At 40.1% G+C, this 22,737-nt stretch overlaps 1 protein-coding gene across 5 annotated transcripts in view; it reads right to left on the minus strand.

Annotated features, from left to right (window-relative positions):
• LOC309687349 (chloride channel protein 2-like) overlaps positions 1-22,737 on the minus strand; it is a 222,624-nt gene that overhangs the window by 22,175 nt on the left and 177,712 nt on the right. For 3 of the 5 annotated variants that reach the window (XM_082502252.1, XM_082502251.1, XM_082502250.1), the window contains 6 exons: positions 15,323-15,456; positions 11,874-12,067; positions 10,128-10,239; positions 9,055-9,125; positions 8,468-8,542; positions 6,664-6,696 (listed from right to left, as the gene is read on the minus strand). In XM_082502252.1, coding sequence (XP_082358378.1) covers positions 6,664-6,696; positions 8,468-8,542; positions 9,055-9,125; positions 10,128-10,239; positions 11,874-12,067; positions 15,323-15,456 — 619 coding nt within the window. Of the gene's footprint in view, positions 1-6,663; positions 6,697-8,426; positions 8,543-9,054; positions 9,126-10,127; positions 10,240-11,873; positions 12,068-15,322; positions 15,457-22,737 lie in introns of all 5 variants that reach the window. The other 2 variants (XR_014270720.1, XM_082502253.1) reach the window with 2 other exon arrangements.

The following is a 22,737-nucleotide window of genomic DNA, read 5'->3' on the forward strand; positions in this document are numbered from 1 at the left end:
CTGTTTAAAACTAGCGTCTTTATGTGAACTAAATCTACATTGCTTTTACATTTTTTAAAATTGTTTTAGTAATAAGTGTAGTTGTTTATGGCTTTTTTTGGTGCGTAGGCACACAAGTCACATCAAACATGTGGAGCTGCCTGCTGTGAGTTAAGGAGTAGGTGAAAGTAGTTTTGATTTCAGGATTTGCTAATTTTTGTATGCTTTTCTATAGTTATTGTTACGGACTTGCTGTCTACCGCTCTGCTCTTGTATTTACTGTTTAATTAATATTCTATTTCAGCCCAGTTCATTTTTCTTTTGAAAGTTATTGTTTTCTATGAATAAATGCAAAGCTAGGACTACTGTACATTTAAAAGCTATTAACAAATTACAGAATTAAATTAAAAAACTGGGATGACTTTCACTTGTTTAGAAATACATAAATAGGGAGATATATTGCAAGAAGTAGCATTTATACATTATAAAATACATGAGAACTATCCAATTAGAGCAGGGCGATATGACCAAAAATATTTATCACGATATACATTTGAAAATTTGCGATAACGATATAACTGACGATATAATTGACACTAGACAAAATACTTTACAACTCCACAACTTTATTAGTGCAAAAAACCCCCAAAAACCATCAATGTATTTTCACTAAAACAAGCAGCTGTTTTTTTATGTCCATTAAAGTTATATAAAAATTCAAGAGTGCAAATGCAAATTCCTCGCTGACAGTTTAACCAAAAGGCGTTTCCAGTGGAAATTGGCCGACATATCCTCAGCATAACCATGTATAATATCCACAAAACTTAAAAACAGGTTATACACACACAATACGGTAATATTATGTTGAAGCACAGTACGTATCACTCCGTGAAGCTCCTGACTACAGTAGCTGTAATGCTCCAACAATCCATCAAGCGGTGCGGCTTCGTAGCTTAGCAAAATCGTACTAAAACATTTGACAGATTTCTGCGCACCGTGTACCACATAAAAACGTTTCGAGGTCAGTAAACACAACCAGAATTCATACATAAGGCACACGGGATTATAAGGGGCACTGTCGACAGAAAAATCAAAGGATTGATTTTAAGTGTGCCGTATTTTCCAAACAACACGGTAATAACGACGGCCCGCTAGCATGCTCTACCAAAAATAGTGCTTTGATGTGTATGTGACGGACGAAAGCTAAACCAGTTCCACACCACTGAAGTTGCAGCATTTTTACAAACCAATTCTGGTTCATCCGATTCATTCAACGATCCGCTTTCGCCCATCTCATTCTCCGTCGCCATACTTTTTCCGCCATGTGCGTATGAAAACAAAGGCACTGCACATGTGCGTTTTACCCATATTCTATCGCGATATTTCATTTTCTTATCATTGCCGAACACTATACCGGTATTACAGTGAACGGTATGATATGGCCCAGCCCTATATCCAATGATGCTATCCTAATGTCAAGAAAAAACAGAGAACATATAGCCAGTGTTACTGGTATTTCTGGAAGAGTATGTCTGTGTTTTTGTTAAGGCAGTTCGTGAATTACCTTATCTACAAAAATTTGAAAGATAATTTCAAAATCAAGTGTCATTTCAGATGATCGCCTTGTTCTGTGTAAATATCAATCTGGTAGAAAGTACTAAATGGGAAGCATCAATTTAGAGTTCTGAACAATAAGAAGAACATAACTGCATCATCTTTTATAATGAAACATCCCCAAGTTTTGTGCAGCTGGATGCCAGTAACACTGTGATGCATGTAATTGGTCTGGGCACTTGGAGGCTCAAGATGTCACAGCATCTTAGATCATTATCTCCCAGCATCACTGATAATTGTGAAATTTTCGAGTTATTTGTCATAATAATGTTGGATAAACATGTCAAACAACTAGTGAAATCCTGATTTTTTCCCCCGCCCGCGAGCTTGATAAAACTGCTGACATCAAACGATTCCTCCAATCAGTCGCAGGTTTCTTTGCATCCATTTATATATTGGAAGTGCAGACAGTTTGCTGTTTGGTTTTGTCTTCTGTCACCATCATCATTTTCTCTAATTGTTTTCAAAGGTAGCAGCTGGTGTTATGTGCACATATTAGAACAGAAAAGTAGGTTCTGACTAGTTTCCTCATTTTTGGCTGTCCCCGGCTGCCTCGTTTCCACTCATTCTCCCAGACTGAAGCAGTGGAGTGTGAACAGTCAAATAGCTAGTCAGAATTCAGTTTAGGATAGAGGACTCATTACACGCATGCACACACAGAACAGTCTTAGGGCAACAGGAAGTGAAGACCAGCATTTTGAAACAACTTGTCTTTCCTGTCCTGATTGATGTACATTTATGCGCACTGCCATGTAGGTAAATGTCAAGAAAGAAAGCAGCACACATGTTGGTTGAGAAACTTGGGTAAGAAAGCAGAAAGAAATAAAGACAGAAAAGTGACGGGTCAAAAAATTATCCCACTGGCATCATAAATAAAGCATGGTAGCATTACGAAGGCACAAGAGTTGGGGTGGGAATGATGAGAAAAACAGCGAGAGGAGACAGAGAGACTAGGCGGCATCATTTCTCTGAAACAGACTACTGATGTCATTTACCCTGCATCAATATTTCACCGCCTAGATAGAAGGAGGAGGGGAGCGGGTGGTGAGGGGAGGTGCGGAGAGATAACAGAGATACGACAATGGGAGGAGGGCTTTTGGAGAAGTCACAGAGCTGGACAAAGAGTGTGAAATGGAGGTGCGAAGATAAAACTGTAGCCAGAAACGACAAGTGGAAGAAGTGTGAGAGAGAGGAGCTGTTGCAAGGGGAGAAGTAATAAACTGATCTCTCTTCTGCCATGGGGGCGTAATGCAGAAGTAATAGGAGAGGGAACAACAATTGGCTAAATTTGTTTGTCCACATTCCTGCTCGGCCCCGCAGAGCCTCGGCAGACTGAGAGCAGCGCTGCGATCAGCAAAGCCCTCTGCCATGTGCATGTATACACTGTTGAATGTTAATAACTCCTGATGACAGGGAAAACAAGCCTGCGGGCCTAGTTAAATGCTCACACTTGTGTGTGTGCAACAGGGGTTCATAACTAATTGGTTCACTGCAAGACAATAATGACCAACATGCTTCTAGGCTCACTTAACACATCCAAAACTTCACTGCACTAATAATGCACCATCTGTCTCTCCACTGACCATGCAGTATGCTCCTCATGGGTGCACTCAACAAATCATTGGACTTTATTAAGTTACATCAGGCAGTGGCAGATGAGGACCATTGGAAGCTTGACTGGTCTTCACGAGAAATTAAACACTTAAAAGTATAGGCAGGACATACATTTTTTACATAATATGGGACCACTAAAAACATTCCTGCACTAATTCGTCCCCCGAGGGTATAATAATACCCAACTTGGTTTTATATATTGTGCAATAGATCTGGCTTGCCAGATGGCCAAACAGTGTCACATAAGCCACAGATTTTTATGTATTTTCAGAAACTGAAGTGTTATTGCTGAAACCAAGGGGACTTGTGTGGCTTCAGATGTGGGTCGGGTTTTTCTTTACAAAGACCACAAATGATATGTTGCGTGTGCTTCACTGCAAAACCAATAAATGACCACTGAATAACACAGAGGTGGGCAGATTCATCCAAATATCGCTACAATCAAAACCAACGCTTGTATTGGTATTGGATTGATACTGACATGATGAGTTCCATCCTCTAAATTCAGTATGCAGCCTACTGAACTGTGTTAACTGTATTTATTTTGGGGGGGAATGAAAAACATACCTCAAACATAGAGTATGAAAAACTTCTGAACCTTTTTGTGTTGACTGTCACGTCTATTTGATTTTTTAGCCTATAAAACGCTTTAACAGCTCAAGTTGACCCATAGTGCTTTAGAGACAGGCACATTTACATTCCATTTCTCCAAAAAAACCTAGTTTATTGCATTAACTAATTATTGTGGCAAAAAAAGTCACTGTGGTTTGTGTTTACAATCTGCTAATTGATAAACATCGATCTCATAAATCATGAAACACCCTTCAACCATGTTATGAATGAACAAGTAAATAAACAAGTAAATAACTATGCTAGGGAGTGTTAAGGAAATCTGTTTACATTTTTGTGTCAAACAATGTGACAAATATGGCTAGTGGTTTTGGTTTACCACAGTATTTTTTAGCATATTCTCGCATTAATTGGATTATATTTTCACACAAATGAATCAATGTCTGTTTCTATGGTATGTAGCTGTTCAGCTATGTGCCACTTGATTAGATATCAAAGAAATTATAATCTAACTATCTGCTGTTGGTGTTTGTTGAAAGATGCCTAAAAATCTTTGGAATTATTTTTTTTTTAAAATAAAAATCATGCTGTGACAAATCAATAAAGAGATTTAAATTTCCTTACAATTAGAATAAGTGTGTAGCAGTGATGACTATTGGAGGTTTTTCCTGTTTTGTGGTACTTAATGCGATCGATAGGATTTTTTAAACATTCAGAGAGCAGGCATGATGCGCTGCTGCGTAACTGATGCCTCAAAGACAAACGGCGCGTACAATGAGCAACACTTCTTCTGTAAATGTGCGAAACAGGCCACATTTCACTTTGATTAATCTGTTCCATTACTACACTTGAAGAAATTATTTTGGTAATTCACCTCAAACTAAAACTCCTCCTGTGCGTTACAGTTTCTGTGGTCTTTTGCCACCATGCAGCTCCACACAAATATTGTCATGGTGTCATGCCTTGGGGTTCAAATTTTTTGCCATCAAATGAAAAAAAGAAAAAGAAAAAAAACACTCCCAGCATGCCTCCTCTGTTACTAATTTCACACTTTTTGTTAAGTTCCTCAAGGCAAGTCTGACTTCTGCTGTGTTACTGCACAGCATGGATGTGTTAAGGAACCAAAATGTTGCATTTCGGGACAGCATTTGTGGTACTTCATATCCAAGAGAAATCATTTCATAACAGAGCTGTATTTAAAAAAGTTTTTTGAAAGTTTTTTAGAAAGTTAAAAACCAAAAATATTTAACACTGGATATTGTGCTAAAAAGCCCTTCGAGAGCCAGTGGATGAACTTGATGGGGAAAGTGAATAATTTAAAAGCACAATGCTGCCAGTGGGTTTCCTTACTTATCAACAAAACTGTTCACAGTGTAATTCATCAGCTGTACACCACGGCTATGCACATGGCCCCTGAAGCGATAGATGAAAAATGATGTGACACTGTTCTGTGCTTTTCAGTGATTGAAAATGTGTACACACTTCAATAATTGTCACTGACATGTGAAACTAATGTGGCCCTTTTAGTGCCTCAAGTCTAAATCATTAACAGTGCTAATAGAGTCATACGGACACAATAATAATGACTGAGAATCAGAAGCACAGGACGCTCTTACTCCTAAACCATCACATACGGTTGTTTGGTCAGGACTTTTACTTTTGAGTTTCCTTTAGGGTCATTTGTCTACTGCACTTCAGTAGAACCCCCTTAATATCTGAAATGCCAAATACTCTCTGCTGACATGGTCTCTGTCTCATGATCAAACACCACTGTAACCAAGCATGAAGGGACGTTTGCCTATGTTCCCCTCTTGTCAACCCAAAACCAAAGCCTAAACCCCCTCAAAACATACATTTTTTGTCTTAATCCAGCTGGCCAGTCTCTAAAGACCAGTTTTTGAAAATGTGCTTAAAAAGGTTTCATTTTGGTTCAGAAGTGAAAAGTAACACTTCATTTTAATTTCACCTGTTTGGTTATCCACTGAACTCATTTCTGTTGAGTTTTAAAAGTTACCGAGGCCTGAGGAGTTAGAGTTGCTTAAAAAGAAAAAAAAAAAGAAGACATTTTTGATCACATCCCTTTCACACATTATTTGGTCCACGAACACCGACTAATATTGTCGGAAGGCATTTTTTCCCATAAAATCTAAAATATAGAAAACATGTTTCAAGGTAAGGGCAAATGGTTTTCTCTCTCCGTGTTAGCCCTGTGTGTTTCAGAAGATGAATGGACAGCTGTTAATGCCACTCACATATTTCTCTACATGTAAGAGAAGATTCTCATTGGGCTGTGTTTGACTCTGTGCGGCACAGTTAGCTTATTTTGTACGAGTCTGTTCCCACATGCCGCCACGCCTTTCAAACAAAAAGAAATATCTTTCTTGCAGAAAATCTGTGATTTGACTGTTTGCTTGGCATACTGCAATGACCGTACTGTCAGCTCCTGTAAAATTCCACCCGTCACTTCACCGACCGCTTTGCTTTCTGCAGTGTGTGTCAAACAGATAAGGGGCTACAGCTCAGCACACCCAAGCTACAGTAAATACTCAACCTAATTTTTTTTATTGGTCATTCGGCTCAGCTGTTATTAATTAAAAAACAAACAAACATTTCGGTGCTCCACTAAAGTCTTACAGAAACCAGACAAACTAATATCTCCAGGACTCAAAATTTGCAAGCCAAGTATGAGTGAAAATAAAGTGGTCTTCTCTTTTCTATTTTCTTTTTTCAGTGCGCTTGGTATGCTTGATTACGTTGTGATGATAACACAACAATTTGAAGTTTTGAATCAAAAGATTGAAAAATTATATATACTGCTTTTGAATATTAGTCTGAACCAGACATTTAACCAAAAATGTTTCAAAGGAATGTGGACAACATGCTCACCGCAAAGAAACTCTTTAGGCTGGGTGGTGGCTCCTAGTGAATGAAGCGACATGTGATGAGTGAAAAACAATGTGACAGTTTGATGTGACAAAGGCTAGACTATGAATAAATCATTGATGGTAATTAATGAACAAATGTGAACTTATTCTATCAGAATACATGATTAATTGACCTTAACAGTGTTTGATTTTCAGAAATTGGTGTCGTCTGCTGATGTCTGATCATTTGTCATGCAATGCTGACTGATCCTACGTCGCCAAATCCTTTTTCTCAATTTATAATCAGACACTTGCTCCATTGATTGACATGCTGTAGTAATTGGATGGCGGGATGAGCATTCCAGTTTACACGGATATTCTCCGGTACTTCCCAATACTTCTCATGCATCATCATCATCATTTCACATGAGCTTGTCTAAGAACGCTGCCATTCTAAAACGTGCCTGATGCTAATGAAGAGATATGATGCTCCTATTCTGATGCTGCATGCACAGGTGAGTCTGCCACAGCACAACTTTTCCCTCCCCCCCACTGAACACTTAAGACGTGGGCCGCCAGAGCTTTTAAAGTCGGCTGCAAAAGATAACACCAGATTTTAGGTCACACCAGAAACAGGGCAGAGCCTGCTCTGGGAGGCGATCACTGATTGGACGCCTCGGGTGACACGGCTGATGATGGACAGCACAGCATGCATGATTGAACAGTATTGTCCTTGAAGAATACTTGACCACAGCTTCACTACATCTTAATAAAATAAGACAGTAGCTGGACCATGTCAAAGTGGAGAAGACTTTAGATCCACAATGACAAATAAATTTTGCAACATGAATCACATTAAACAGGTTTTATTAAACTGGACCAAACATGCTTGTTTCCAATTTCTGGACTCGGGTCAGAATAATTCTTTTGATCTCATACTGGGGCCTGGTGGAGCACCTCAATTCATCCACTATCTGAAACAAGCCACTTTAAACTCCTTGCCTCTTCTTTTCAGCAAACATCTTCTGCTAAAGAAGGTGGGTGGAGCTTCCGAGCCCCTTCACTTTTATCAGACAAAGTAGAAAAGAGAGAGGGCCAGGTTGGGGAAAGTCTAGACTTCCATGCAACCCAAACCCAGATAAGCAGCAAATAATGAGCGGATGGATTAAAACTTTTAATATTTTTTTCAAATTTTTATTTCAGGCAGAAATTGTGGTGTAGGCTGTTCTTTTGCCATTGAATTTCCATTTTAATACAATTAAAAGGCTTCATCTGATGCACAGGATCTGAGGATTTGCATTAGTTTTTGATAAAATTCTAAATAAACTCAAATGAAATATTCGAGTAATTTATGAGTATTTTTGGGCACAGTTAAATTACCCTTACTATTAACTAGTGCATGCTTGGTGGTGTCGTGCATACCACATCATGCTTTTTATCCAAAAACTAAAAAAGGCAATTTGGTTCACAATGGCACACAGGTCCCAATGATGCATCGCTGGCATTAGCACTCAGGAGTAGTGGATTTCAGTGGTCAAGTACTCTGCATAACCTTAACTGACCATCGGACCAGTGGAAACTGGTTAAGCTGAATGGATGGCAGCCTTTGCCAATAATATCACTGACTAGAGGCAGTGAGAGGTCAGATGGAGTTACAGGCTGGACAAGAAAGACGATGTTCTGCACTTTTTTAGCACGATGGCATGCATCATCACATCCATCGGCATGTAGGATTAGCCCTGGGATGGAATGGTAGGGTGACAATCAGTTGATTGACTGATGAACCTGTTGACAGGCAGTTCCAGGCCCAGATCGGTGGCTCTTACCACGACGGATATCCGGACCCGTTTGGAAGACCTCCTGATGTCAGGAGACATTAGGCTCTCCATGTTGTTGTTTTTCTTCCGGAGTGACCAGAGACAAGCACACAATGTTAACAACAACCTCAATGTCAATCTGACTTGGCAAAAAGTGCCACTTAAGGCACGGCAAAACTTCCCTGCAATACTGAGAAAAAATACATAAATTGAAGGGTTACTTCTATGAAACAAGCCATTAATGGGGTGATGCGGGAGTGAAGAGCTTTCCTTTAAAGTTCTGCAGGATGCAAGGCTGAGACAAACTGAAAGAGGTTTTATATTGAAGCTGTTTGAGATACTGTGTGTGTGTGTGTGTGTGTGTGTGTGTGTGTGTGTGTGTGTGTGTGGTACTGTACTGTAGAGCGTGAAGGACTGTATGTGAGAGATAGCATAGGACTATGGGGGTGTACAGAATGTGTGAACAACAGGATGTGAGCCACTGCGTGTGTGTGTGTGTGTGTGTGTGTGTGTGTGTGTGTGTGTGTGTGTGTGTGTGTGTGTGTGTGTGTTGGCGCTGTTGTTGTTGGGTGTATTCAAGGACATGACTCTCTCACCTCCAGGGCTTCTGTGTCTGGACTGGAGCAGAAAAGGTTCTTCAGTGCAATACCCGAATGATCATGTGGGCCTGAAACAGAGAGAGGAACCAGGGTTAGGTGCCTTTTAGGTATGCAGCTCATAGCACCTCTCCCATCGAAATGGCATTCCAACATGTGAAAGAAAACAAGTGTGTTGCTCCAGATGTCTTCATTTTCACTTTGCTCCTATACCCTGTGTCTGGTTTGTAATCCTATATTTTAAGTGTTCAATGGACTGGAAGGCTATGTGTGTGAGTACTGTAACCAAACTGCCTATGTAAACTGCTTTGCAACCCTCTTCCACTCATCTGAAACATGATCAGGTTTTTTGCCAAGCTTGTACACGAATGAGGATTTTGTCTTGGTGGCACGGTGCAAAAGGAAAGCGGTATAGAAATATAATATAGAATATATGGTATTTATAGCATATGTAATAAAGACATCTCCTTATAAATAATAATTCAGATACAACAGGAGTATGTACTAACTGCCTACGTGTATTCCTACAGGAATTAATCAATGTCAAGTTTTGTGCAGAAATGGGAACTAGCAGGCATATGCCATCCAGCTTTTAGCCTTAACAAAATCCAACATCTAAAATGAAATCACACCAGCACTGACACAGCACAAAAACAAAGAGTGGACAAAGAGGTACAAAAGCACCTGTTGTGGCTACTGACTCTTGATATTCTAAGCCAGGTTTGTTAAGACACTGTACAAATCCTGCATTCTGTTAGTTAACTTATCGGTTTTGTCATTTAACAGTGGCCACAAAGCAAAAACCGCCATTTGAAACTGTGAGATAGAAAAATGAGTACACTGTGTTGACACCTTGTGGCGAAGCAGACAAACAGTTAGAGATGAAGACAGCTGCAAGAGCTTATTAATCATGTGAGGACCAGAGACTGAGTGCCGTTATTAGCATTTTGTGAGTTTACAGACAAAGACAGAATCGCTCACGTTTCTTCCAGAGATATAACATTTTTCTATTCTTGATTCTTTTGGATTTCCTGTTTTTTGCGTGTGTTTGTGTACGCAAGTGCAGTTCTTACTGGTGGGAAGCTCGGTGGGTCGCTCCACCACAGAGGGTCTTTTCAGAGCGGGTTTGAGGGGCTTATGAGGTACTGGACGAGTGGGACTGAAGGACGACTCCTCAGTTGAGATCTGTGCGTACACACACACGCACACGCACGCACACGCACGCACCCACACGCACACACACACACAAAGATAAGAAAATGCATTAAAAAGGTCCAATCCTGCTTAAGAGATCAGCATCTCTGTTATTTTTCCACACTCAAAGTGTGAGTGTGGAGAAAGTGACGGACTTCTGCAGGTTTACATAATGGAAGTAAACACATGGGGACACACGAGGGACAAAGAAAGAAAAGAAACCAGCAGGAGCTGAGAACTAAAAGAATGCTTGTGATGGTCTTGTAAAATTTCATGACTTCAATGACTTGCCCTGTTGCCATTTCCATGACCTAAAAATATTTTTATTTGGTAAAAACAATATTGGTTAGTTTTATGAAAAAAGAAAAGGTAGGGTACTTGTATACCCTACTGTAGATGGGAAACTATGTGAACCTGCCTATTTTTAAATATCCTGAATTACCCAGAGTTTCTGGGCAGTAGCATGGCTACATGCTTTTCTACACTGTATATATTATTTTCTTAAATATAAAGGGGACCCATTATGTTCAATTCCCGCTTCATATCTTTAGTCTTCCACAGCCATAGCTTTGCATGACTGATGTTATAGCAAATTTAAAATCATCAATGTAACTATTTGCCTTTACAGGCAGTAACAAAGAGTGGTAAGAAGGCACAAAGTCAAAGAAAAGAAGAGACTGAAATGAGCATTGTGCACAAAACACACTCCTTGTTCCTGCTTCCACATCCATGCCTGAGGGCGTTCTGCTCAGCCACTCAGTGCAAACTGATAAAAGATGGGGAAAAGGGAGATAAATCTCAAGTTTAAGCACTGCAGTGCAGTACCTGCAACCAATGTGGACATCTATCTTTTACCTGGCTGCCCATTTCCATTTCTTTCTTTAAAAAAATAAAAATAAAAAACACAGATAACCTCACACATTCATTAAATTCAAGACCTTGCAATACTGATAGAAACCCTTGGAACAAGCACTGGCAATGGAGAGGGGAAAGTAACTCCAATCTAACAGGAAGAAACCTCCAGGCTCAGGGTTTTCCATCAGTTGGGGTGAAGGAAGAGAAAAATAATGAGCAGTGAGAAAAATAAACAATAAGCAATAAAAACAAGTGAACAATAAACATGGTCAGGTCAGATCAAAAGATCAAACATGCACAGTGAAGGGTCAGAGACATCTGACAGAGAGGAAGAAGCACAAACTCCACAAGAAGAGATGATACAAAGTTAGTGAAATGCAACGTAGTTACACAGAGGAGACATGCTCAGTGCATCATGGGGAATCTCTCAGCAGCATAACTATGGGAGGGGTCAAAGCCACCTGATCTGACACCTGATATCAAAAAGGAAAATTTTAATATTACAGATATAACAGGCATGGTCTCTGTCTCCTGAACAGAGTGTGTTATAGAGGCCTGGCAGCTGGGGGCTCTGGCTCACATTGCACATGCAGATAATCTAGTAAGCAGACACTGCAGGTTTGTCTTTTCTCAGACATCAATAACCTACAAGTTCAGGTAGAAGAAATAAAAATGCTGAATTTGTTACTTTCGTTTAAAACCTGTGCTGAGATTCTTTCACAGAGGTGTAGGTGAAAACGCTAGACCTCTGTGATCCAGCAACCTCTCACCTGGAAGCGGACTTCCTGGCTGGTGCGCTGGCTGCCGTTGTTGTCGCTGGCTGGGTCCGACACGATGGATAGGCGTTTCTTCTCCTCGACGGCTCGTTCCCTGATGTACTGCAGCCGCCTGGCACGGCCGAGCTGCTGTGAGAGCAGCGACTGGAGCTGGGCACGCTCGATGGAACCCAGCAGGATCATTGACTCTGGGAGAGGAGGCACAAGAGGAAGAGGGAGAGGTAAGAAGAAGACAAAAAAGAGTGGAGGAGCAAGTTTGCAGAGGCGAGAAAAGTGAAGATAATGTAAACTTGTTTCAGGGACAAAGGGCGAGCTAACTGCAGCCAATTCCAAACGCATGTCGCAGCACTGCAGAGAGCTCAGCTGAGTTACATAACAAAAGCAAAGAATGCAGTGGATGTGTATTAAGTAGTGTGTGTATGTGTGCGAGTGAGTGTGCGTGTGGGTGGCCGCTTACTTGCTTTAAGTAATTGCCTTTGTGACAGTACGTGCTGATTATGTATTTGCTTAAATGCTGAAGCTAATTGTTCCTGCACGACTGCATAATTGAAACAGCGCTCGGAATACCAAATCTGCACTTCAGCGAGGCGGCCGGCGCGATCAGCAGCCTGCACCCAGGCAGGTTTGTCAATCAATCAATTAAACTAATGAGCACATCACCAAGGGCGCTGGAATTTGTTTTTAGTGCGCTTACAGCAACATCAGCAGCAGCATGAAACAATGACATGAATAGCACATCAGACGGGGTGATTAGCACACTGTTCTCACACAGGATTTACTACTGTAATAACTGTTGTGTTTCTTATATCACTTTCACACTGGTGGGTGCTTGGAAGTTTACACTTTTTTTTTCTCTCTCTTTGTTGTAACACATTAAAAAGGGACAGTTTTGGGCACACAGAAGCTGGCAGTCAACAATTAACTGTTGCTATTCACTTTAAATATCTGCTGGAAACGTCACTGGACATTTAGGTTATGTAAAGGACCCAGAATGGGTCATTCTGCATGGGAACTGTAAGGATTGCGCCCTTAAAATCTGAAAATCTGTGAGCAAAACAAACACAGCCTTTCACAAATGTACATTGTTTGGGGTTTTTTTAAGCTATTGAGGTATTTTCTCTGTTTACATTGGGGTTTAGTCAACTTCTGTTGCATTTTGTGCACTTTTGCATCGCCTTTCTATTTACTGGTATTTTCTTAAGTTGCAGTGCATTTGCCCTCTCAGTGCCACTGTAGATGTCACTTAAAAGGACAGTAAAGCATTCTGGTACATAAATGTTGTGTGATGTCTGGGTGAAAAGTGACAATTATGGATAGACATTAATCAAAAAAGTGGTCTTTTGAGGACAGAGGCATACACAACGTATACTGACTGTGACACAGATGAATGTGAGAAATGGTGATTATGTCTCGCCTTGAACACCTCAGTGATCTAGAGGAGGTGGTCTGGGATACAGTTGGGCTTTTCTCTGCTTAGGCAGAAAATGGATGGATTGAAATTTTGTTATTTGTTTTCTTATTTGATTTAAATGAATGCTTAGTACTCTTAAAGTAGGGTCTTTAGTCATGAATAACAACAAATCTTTATATTCTTTTTAAATATCAGGGGACCCATGCATAGCACTTCTCACTGAATGACTCAGACCCTGTTTGCTTTGATGGTAGTCCCTGATCACTGACAACAATGTAGGTGAAAAGAACCTTTTCAGAGCCAGAACATTCATCTTTTATATAGGATGTGTCAAACAGAGAATTATGCAGCTTTGTGCTATGCAGTGGGCATGTCAGAGCTATTTTGCTGACAGCAGCAACCTGCTGCAGCTGGAAACAAGAATGAGAATGGAGTTATGTACAAGACAACAAGTATAATGAGCTAAAGATAATTGAGATTAATACAACCAATTAAAACAGAGTGTTGGGTTATACAACATTTCTCTGTGGGCTTGTAGTCACTCATACTACAGTATGAGTGGCAACATTTCAATTATACACAGTAATCTGGGCCACTGGGAAATATTAGTGCAGTTTCAATGCCCATTTAAGGCCAGTGATTTGTCCAATTTGACCATTGTGGCGGGGCGTGGCCTGCGGTGCCGTGCAGAGGAGGTGGACGCACCTGCACGGCATCCGCAATCACACCCCGCCGAATTAAATATTGTACTGGGTCCTGTGGTTGGCGTTGTTGTTGTGATAATGTTGAGCGGGCAGCGGGAGAGCTGCAGCTCTGTGAGTATTGTGGACAGCAACCGTCAAAGCATTAATAAAAAGTATCAAAATGCCACTGGGTCTGCCGTGTATGTTTACAACCATCTTTTGAAAGACTAATTTGATTTGCCAAACGAAACCAGTTTACAGACTGTGCACACTGTATGCTAACAAGCACAGATGTCAGTGGGAGTGGGAGCTGTGTTCAGTTTGTGTTGAGCTCAGCCTTCGATTTCATTCGAAATTGAGCAGAAACTCAGAAGTGACAAATAAAGTTTATTCTGTTTTGTTATAACAAAGACTACAGCACAGAGCTGTGTCATAAATATATAAACCAGTGCATTCTGACACATTAAGTTACGCGTTTCAAACTCGATTTTGGCCCATTGGAAATTTGAATCCAGGCCACCTACTAATTTGTGTGCAAAGTGCACACACTTAAAATAAAATAGCCAGACACACCTCGAATGCACCCGCAAGCTAACATAGTCACAAGAAAGGAAAGTAGATGGTGGAAGGCAAACAATCTCAAGAGGTTTTTACTGACTACTGGTTACTGACTTCAGGGTTGTTATTTTTGAACCACACATCAGCAGAGCTATGCAGCCATGCAGTGGCTCTGAAGTCAAAAGAGGGATGCAGTTATGCCAAAAGTGTTCTCAGAAATCTGGAGTGCTGGAGCTCTGACTTTCTTCATATCAGAGAAAGTGGCTAAGAACATCTAGGGGGTAACTTTGCAATCAATCAACAATTAATTTAATTAAAAGTTGTGTTCAGCAGTGGTAAACGTGGGCAGATTTCATCATAAAATGCAACGCAATAACAAGGTTTTACTGATTCAAAGCATTAATGATGCCGACTTTGTAGAAAATGTATGAAATAACATTCAAATGGCACAACGGGGCTAATAGTAACCAATTTTACACATTGGTGATTTTCAATAGGCTCCATATTGACCCCTGGTGGTTCGAAATTTCAGTTTTTAGACAAACCTTTGAAGTTAATTATTAGACATGCACACATTTTTAAAATTTGTCTCTATTTGTGCTGTAGACACAGATAAATACAGTCATGTGGTTTCTTATAGAAAAAATATCTGGACATTGGAAATAAGTGTATGTATTGCAATGAAACCTGTTTGTGTATCAACAAGTGGAATAACGTGAAACTAAACTTCTAAATGTGTTACTCAGACTTTATACTGATCTCTACGATGGTGCACGTGTGTTTGTGTGTACCAGCTGATTCCACGAGTGCGAGCGTTTTGAGCTGGCCCGTCAGCAGCACGTTATGCAGGTCTCTGTAGCAGCAGTTGAGTGTGATGTACCGCACGTCGCGTACCATAATGTCCTCAACACGAATATTGTACTTCCTGAAATGAGAAAAGAGGAGAGACATTTATCAAGTGGTCATAAAGATGAGAAAAAAAAGTGAGAATAAGACAGATGGATGCGAGAATTCATTTTTAATTTTTTTAAACATTCCTCTGAATAGCCCTTTTGTCGCTGACTTGTAAAAATTTTGTGTGACTGTCATGCACTTTTTCCTCTGATGAACTGTCAACTGAAGCTTGATTAGTGCATGGATCTATAAACACTTCCCCCCACATACTGTACGGCTTTGACAGCACATCCTTCTTTCAGCTGACCGGTCAATCCAATAACACCTTACTCTGTCGACACGTCATCCGGATGCTGGTGCTCTGCGTACAGTATTGGAAAGTGGGTGACATTTCGCGAGCAGCTCTTGCCTCAGCATAATCGTACGCCCCAGTACACCAGTCAGAAGCACTTGAATTTCTCTCCCTGAGAAAGCCTGAGCCTGCCAAAACCTGCAAACATGACCCCAGTCACTCAGTGGTTTTCGCTGCCAAGCCTCCGCAGCTGTGCCAGGATGCAGGCTCCTTCTGTGGTGACAAGTCAATACATTGACCTCGCTTTAAATACAAAGGTAAATTGATGACCATTGTCTGCCAGCTCCTCTTTAATACACACAATGCATGAAGTTAGTCCAACATCCCTCTTAGGGAAATGAATGGCAACAACACAGTTCTGCAGAAAGATTTTCTATTGACTCTCTTGAGGTGTTGTATCAAAGCCTAATTCCACTTTACAAACAGTATTCGAGGGTCACTTAACCTACACTGTAAAGAGCAGTATCTCAACCATATTAGACAAGAACATGAAAACAGGAAGGGAGTTCTTCTAGAACCAGTATTTTTTTTAATGCCACTGGACAGAAATCTCGAGGCTGAAAAACTGTCCAATATTACCGTAATTCCAGGAAATGATTGACTCAGTATCTAAATTCAGACAGTGTTGGATTTATTTGTCTAGGTTTTGAGGTATTTACTTCCACTGTACACAATGGAGGTGAACTAAATCTTGTTTGTGTGCCTCACAGCACTGAAAAATGACATTAGTGGCACCAGCTTTCATTTTTCATCGGAAGCACTTTGGAATTTAGTTTCAGAAAAAAATGGTCCCAAAGAAAAATCCTTATAGTGAGGAAAGTAGACTCCTAGAAAGAAATTAATAATTGAAACATAACTTTTTGATTTTATGTACCCTCAGCAGGCATGTGCCTGTTAGATTTATTCCCACCCTTTTACAAAGCTTGCCAAAACCATAACCCTATGGCTATATAACAAGAGGACAATTAGAAAAAAAACATGCAGTTTTGTAATCTAAATGAAAGTAATAGAAGGTCTTTATCTTTGTTATCAATAACTCACCACTTTTAGACATCTTGTAAATCAAACCATGATCAGAGACCATGAAATGTTAATGAAATTCAGCATATTTTGGGCACCACTAAAGATTTTCCTGCTTCTCTACATACCTAATGTTATCATTAAGAGAAAAAAAACCATTGGAAGGAACTGAATCGTTACAGTGCTCTATTAGTCTGCAATGGAAAGCAGAAAATAAAAAAAAAATTAAAAAAAAGGTGAGCAAAAAGATCCTTTCTGGTGCAATAGCAGCCTCTTTTAATTTGATAGTGGATCTGAGGGAATAATGTAATGCATGCCTCTGAACTGGCCACAACCACTGCCAAGACTAATTTCCCTTGAGATATCAAAGGCAGTTGATGAAATGTGATTGGTTTCTTCTTAATTGGACCTTCCTCCCCTGCAAAGACTGGGCAGGAAGATACTGATCAGTCTGACTTATATCGAAGTGAGCATCAACCTATATGTTTGAGCCAAGAGAAACAAGCTTAGAGGGTTATAAACCCAGGCTTCATAGATCATCCGCATTGCTCAGGGCAGAATGGGGGGAAGGTTTGGCTGTTAGGTTTCTACATGCTTGAGTGAAGAGGGTGCAGACATTCAGGACAAGCGGTGAAAACTAATAACTAAAGGGCTGTAATGATCATCTGCCGGAGCTCCAATTATTGTCAGAAAAATAGAGATAACAGCGGACTATAGACTATTCAATCAATCAGAACTGGCCATTATGAAATGACTAAGAAAAGCAAAGTGACAGAATAAACAAAAGACAAACACATGGAAAGTGATGTTATGTAACAGTCGCCACACTTTCTTTCAAATACCACTCCAGTGTTGAAGAACGGAAGGCACAGGAAAAGGTTTCATATCCGCAGCGGATCATATATAAGATCTTTGTATTTGTGTCCATCTCAACATGTCTGCTTGTATCTGCACTCATATCTGTAAGAGTTGTGCGGGAGCAAAGCATTGAAAAAAAAATCGAATTCTGTCCATGCCTGTGTGGGAGTATGAGCAAATGTACATGCTATCATACGCGTGCACTGCACGGCAGGCATTACACAAGTGTTCCTGGATTTGTGAGTGTGTGTGTGGGTGGATGGTTGCGTGGGTGTGAGATGGATAATTTCCAGTTAGAGTGAAAAACACGTTCTGCTTGGAGCAGGCCACACTACCTACCTACAGTGTCTCACCTACAGGTCCGCCTCCACCTCCACTTGCGTATGCTGCAGACACACGCACACGCACACACACAGGCCTGCTGATGGAAAGTGGTGTGTGAGAGAGAGTAAGGAGAGAGGCACCAAAGAAAATAGAGTAAATGAAGGAGGAGGTAGGTAAGAGCTTTCTGCATAACGAGTCAAGTTCATGGAGGCCTATGTGTTATTGAAGATAGATGATTCCAAGAGTTTGTGTACGTGCTCAGTGTTTACACACAAACAAACACATTATACCTATCATATGGATTCACAATACTGGCAACGTGTTGTTATATACAGAAAATGACAGATGGTTGTGTCATGACTTATTTTCAATATGTCCAGGCTCATATCCACACACACACACACACACACACACACACACACACACACACACACACACACACAATGCATGTGTGATTTTAAACATTTGCAAACATAATCATTAAGATCCACACACACAGCCACCTGCCTTATATAGTGTTGGTCCCCCTTATCCTGGTAAAAGAGCCTGTACTGTCGAGGCATAGGCTCCACTAGACCCCTGAAGGTGTGCTGTGCTATCTGCCAACATGTTAGCAACAGATCCTCTAAGCCGTAAGTTGTGAGGTGAAGCCTCTGTGGATCAGACTTGTTTGTCCAGCACATCCCACAGATACTCCTATGGACTGAGATCTGGGGAATTTGGAAGCCAAGTCAACACCTCAAACTCATTGGTATGCTCCTCAAACTGAACAATTTTGCTTTGTGGCAAAAAGCCTTGGGCACACATGACCCTGTCACTGGTTCATCACTGTTCCTTCTTGGACCACTTTTTATAGATACTGACCACTGCAGACTGGAAACATGCCACAAGAGCTGCAGTTTTGGAGATGCTCTGACCCAGCTGTCCAGCCATCACAGTTTGGCCCTTATCGTTATGCATAGACAACTTGGATCTTATTTAGGCATTACAGGATTCATACAATATTATTGTAGAAAGTTGCGTTATGTGAATTCATGGGAAAATTCTTTTTAGGCTTCTTGTAATATCACAATGACCACTAGGATATATTGAGATAAAGGCTACCTATGCTTTATGCAGCTAATTTGAACTGCAACAGCTGGCAGTAATGAGGTTAGATGAAAAAGGTGCCACACTGGAAAAATCTTTTAGACAGGCCACTGAAAAAAAAAGGTTTTATTTTTTGACCAAAGTGTTTCCAATGAGAAGATTCAGTTTGTGTGAGAGAAGATTAGCTGGTTTACAAAACTTTACAAATATAAGTGAGAATAATATTCCAACCTACACCGAACAGCAGTGCTAAACAGCCTCCTCAAGCTTTTTCATGTGGCATGTCTTCCCTGCTACAAATAGCATTATATAATCAGAAATAAGAGGAACCTACAAACTAGACAACAACTACTTGGTGAAAACACAGCTCACATTGCAGTTTCTTACTCTCCCCGACATACACATGCATACACGGACAAGACAAGATAGTGAGAGTGTGATTGAGAGGCCACAAGGTCACAGCAGATAATAAGAAGAGACAGAGGAGGACAGAGCAGATAGAGTGAGAGGGGAATAGATAACGAAGAGATGGACAGCGAGGGTCAACTGAGGTGCTGGCATAGGGCTGTTCGATATAACGATATATATCGGATGACGATATAAAAACGTCTATCTTTTTACTTTCGTGGTGTCACAAAATAAACTGTTTACGGCAATATTTTTTCATCATTTTGATGGTCACTGCAGTGGCTATATTAATTTCTTAAAGTTCTCTCTTTCTCTTATATTTAATATAACCACACTACAGACGGACAAGCAGCTGTTTTTATGCGTTGTGGTTAGCAACAACGACAGTATCAGCATCGCGTGTCTGCTTGTTTATGTTCCACGTAAACCTTTCACAATAAAGCTCAAGATCCTGTTGAGACTTTTCAAAATAAACCGAATCACGTGAAAGAGCAGATTATTTACGGATGAGAATTTAAAAAAAAGAGCCGCCAGGTGCTAAAAAGAAACCTTAGACTCAAACGTTAGAACAGGCTTTTCCCCGCAGCACGATGTATAATAAATACTCACAAAGAAAACAGCGGCCTTTACAACTTATGTCTAAAAATGTATCGTTTCATGCATCGGTTAAAACACTCGACTCCAGCTACATGACGCGCAACTGGAAACACTTCCCGCAAGACGAGCTGCCCGAGATTCACAGAATTTACAGAAAATGTTACATTTTTGTGATTTATATCGATAGAATAACGATAGAATTCTTATATTGGGATATGAGATTTTGGTCATATCACACAGCCCTATGCTGTGAAGTGAAGGACTCAAGCAACACACATAAATGTAACTATACAGGGAACAGCTTCAGAAAATAATGAACAAGCAGAGGACCAAAGAAAACTTTTCCTCATTGCTTTCAATTTGTGAATGCCGCATCAAAATTAAACTATTATGTTCACCTAATGATTTGGCAGCATCTATAACATCAGTTCCAAACAATTACACCAACAGCGCTTTTATATGGAATCACAGAGCTCTGATGACACCAGGCAGTGGGTAATCCTATTCAGCATTGTGTCTTTGGCATGCATTATTATTAAATGTGAAGTCCATTAAAAGCCATGTACCAAGCCAGGTTCCTCCAGCCACACTTGTATTTTTGTGCAACAGATTTTACTGTAGTGCTATGATTGAGTTTAAACACCCAAATTAAAGGCAACAGTCAAAGCCATTAAAAAACACTGCAGACTAATGCTGAAGCAAGTGTATTCAGTTATTTAGTGAGCAACTAAACACAAATGTATTCATACAGTCAGTATATTTCATACAGTTTAGCCATAGTATGTTAGGCTGATGTAATCAGCAGAATGAAATGTCTCAACGCTTCATTCATAGTTAAACAGCATGCCACATAGGACAAAATTCCCTGCTGAGCCTCCAGTTTGACTCCACACAAGCCACTCTTTGCTACAGTGTCATTATCCTGCTATCTTTATCCACAAATCCTAACTTTATTGCAACATCTAATAAAGGCTGCCCTGCGAAATAACTTCCATGGTTGATCATCAGTCACTGAGTGCCACCATAAACTCATCAGCGCCATTAAAGAATCTACAGTTGTGGTTGAAATTTCTCTACAACTAGCAGTTTCCCTTTGCCAGCTTAAAAAGGATTTCTTTGAAAACACTCATTGGACTGACCAATCAGAACAATGCAAAAGTTGAAGTCTCTTTCTCACCTTAGAAAGGTTTCTTGGAGCCACATCTGAGGTTCTGAGATCATCAGTTTTACCAACTGTGTAAATGCAAGCTATTCAGATGTGTCACTACATTGCCTAGGTCTGGAAGAAGACTCACGCTGTCACCCTCAGAGAGGAAATTGTTCAGGAATAACCCAGGAACCACCTAGGCGTAAACCTGCCATGAACTACAAACTGCTGGAACATCTGCATCACTGTCAACCGTGAATCAAGTTTAATATCACCATGGACTAAGAGGGTGCAGACCAAGAAAGAAGGCAATGCTCCAAAATAGACACCTTTACATCTGTTCACATGCACAAGCCAGATGCCTTTTAGAGATTTTTTTTTTTTTTTTTTTTTTTTTTACTTGGCACAAATAGTTACCAGAAATGTAAGGAAAAGGTATGTTTAGAGCAATAAAAAAATGAACACTAACCGTGTAGGAACTATAAAGCATGGTGGTAGTGGTAGCATAACTCTCTGGAGCTGTTTTGCTGTTTTCTCTGGAGCGGTTTTTAGCTGAAAAATTGACACTACTGGGTGTTCCAACAACACAATTTTCCCAAACACATTAAAACTGGTTTTTCGAATCGATAAAAGAGGGTGACATTAAGCTTCCGGCATGAACTCTGCTAATTCTACCAAGAAGAGTAGTCAAATGTCCAGCAAGAATAATGCCACTATATAATAATATGCTGTACATAATGCTGCTAATGCTGCTTTTATGAAAGTTACCTAAAAAGGGACTATATATATCATTTCTCCAACAATGCGGTGGATTCAGACTAACACTCTAATATCTGCAAAAAGTATTTTAACTGCTATCATGCCAACGTGATCATGCCAAAAACTTGAAAGCTAAATGTTAGCATGCTGTCTGTGGACTAATGTCGGTACAGTGAGTCTGACTCTGCCCCAAGGTAGCAAAATCCCTCTCATACAACCTCTGAAGTTTATAAATTCCCATGTTATGATTTGCAATGCTTAACTTCACATAATAATAAGTTACGCTAACAGCATAATAGGGGTGCCTTTATATTTACCAGATAAATATAACAAAGTAATAAATCTTCTAATTCAGCTCCCACCAATTAATGTGTGCATTCTTTTTTGAGATGACATAAAGTTTTATTGGGCCCACTGACAACTTTATCATGCTAACATTTTAAAATCATTTTGTCTGTGGGCTAATAAAATTATAGCTGGCCTCAAGCTGTCCTAGGTACCAAAAATTAGCCTAGTAACACTTCTAATGCTGAGTAATTTTCATGTTGTACTTGTTTAATCTCACACTATGCTAAAGCTGACACACTGGTGGTCATAGTGGTTTTTCATTTACAAGCTATGCTACTGAGCTTTTCAAAATCATTAACAAAATCAATAAATGCATTTCCCAAAACCCTAATTTATTCCTTTCTTTGAAGCATACTGTTAAATTAGATTTCTTAACAATTTGATGCATAGATATTATATGACCTTTAACC

Source organism: Aulonocara stuartgranti, assembly GCF_965226115.1.
Source record: "Aulonocara stuartgranti genome assembly, chromosome: 14".
Classification (NCBI taxonomy): Eukaryota; Metazoa; Chordata; class Actinopteri; order Cichliformes; family Cichlidae; genus Aulonocara; species Aulonocara stuartgranti.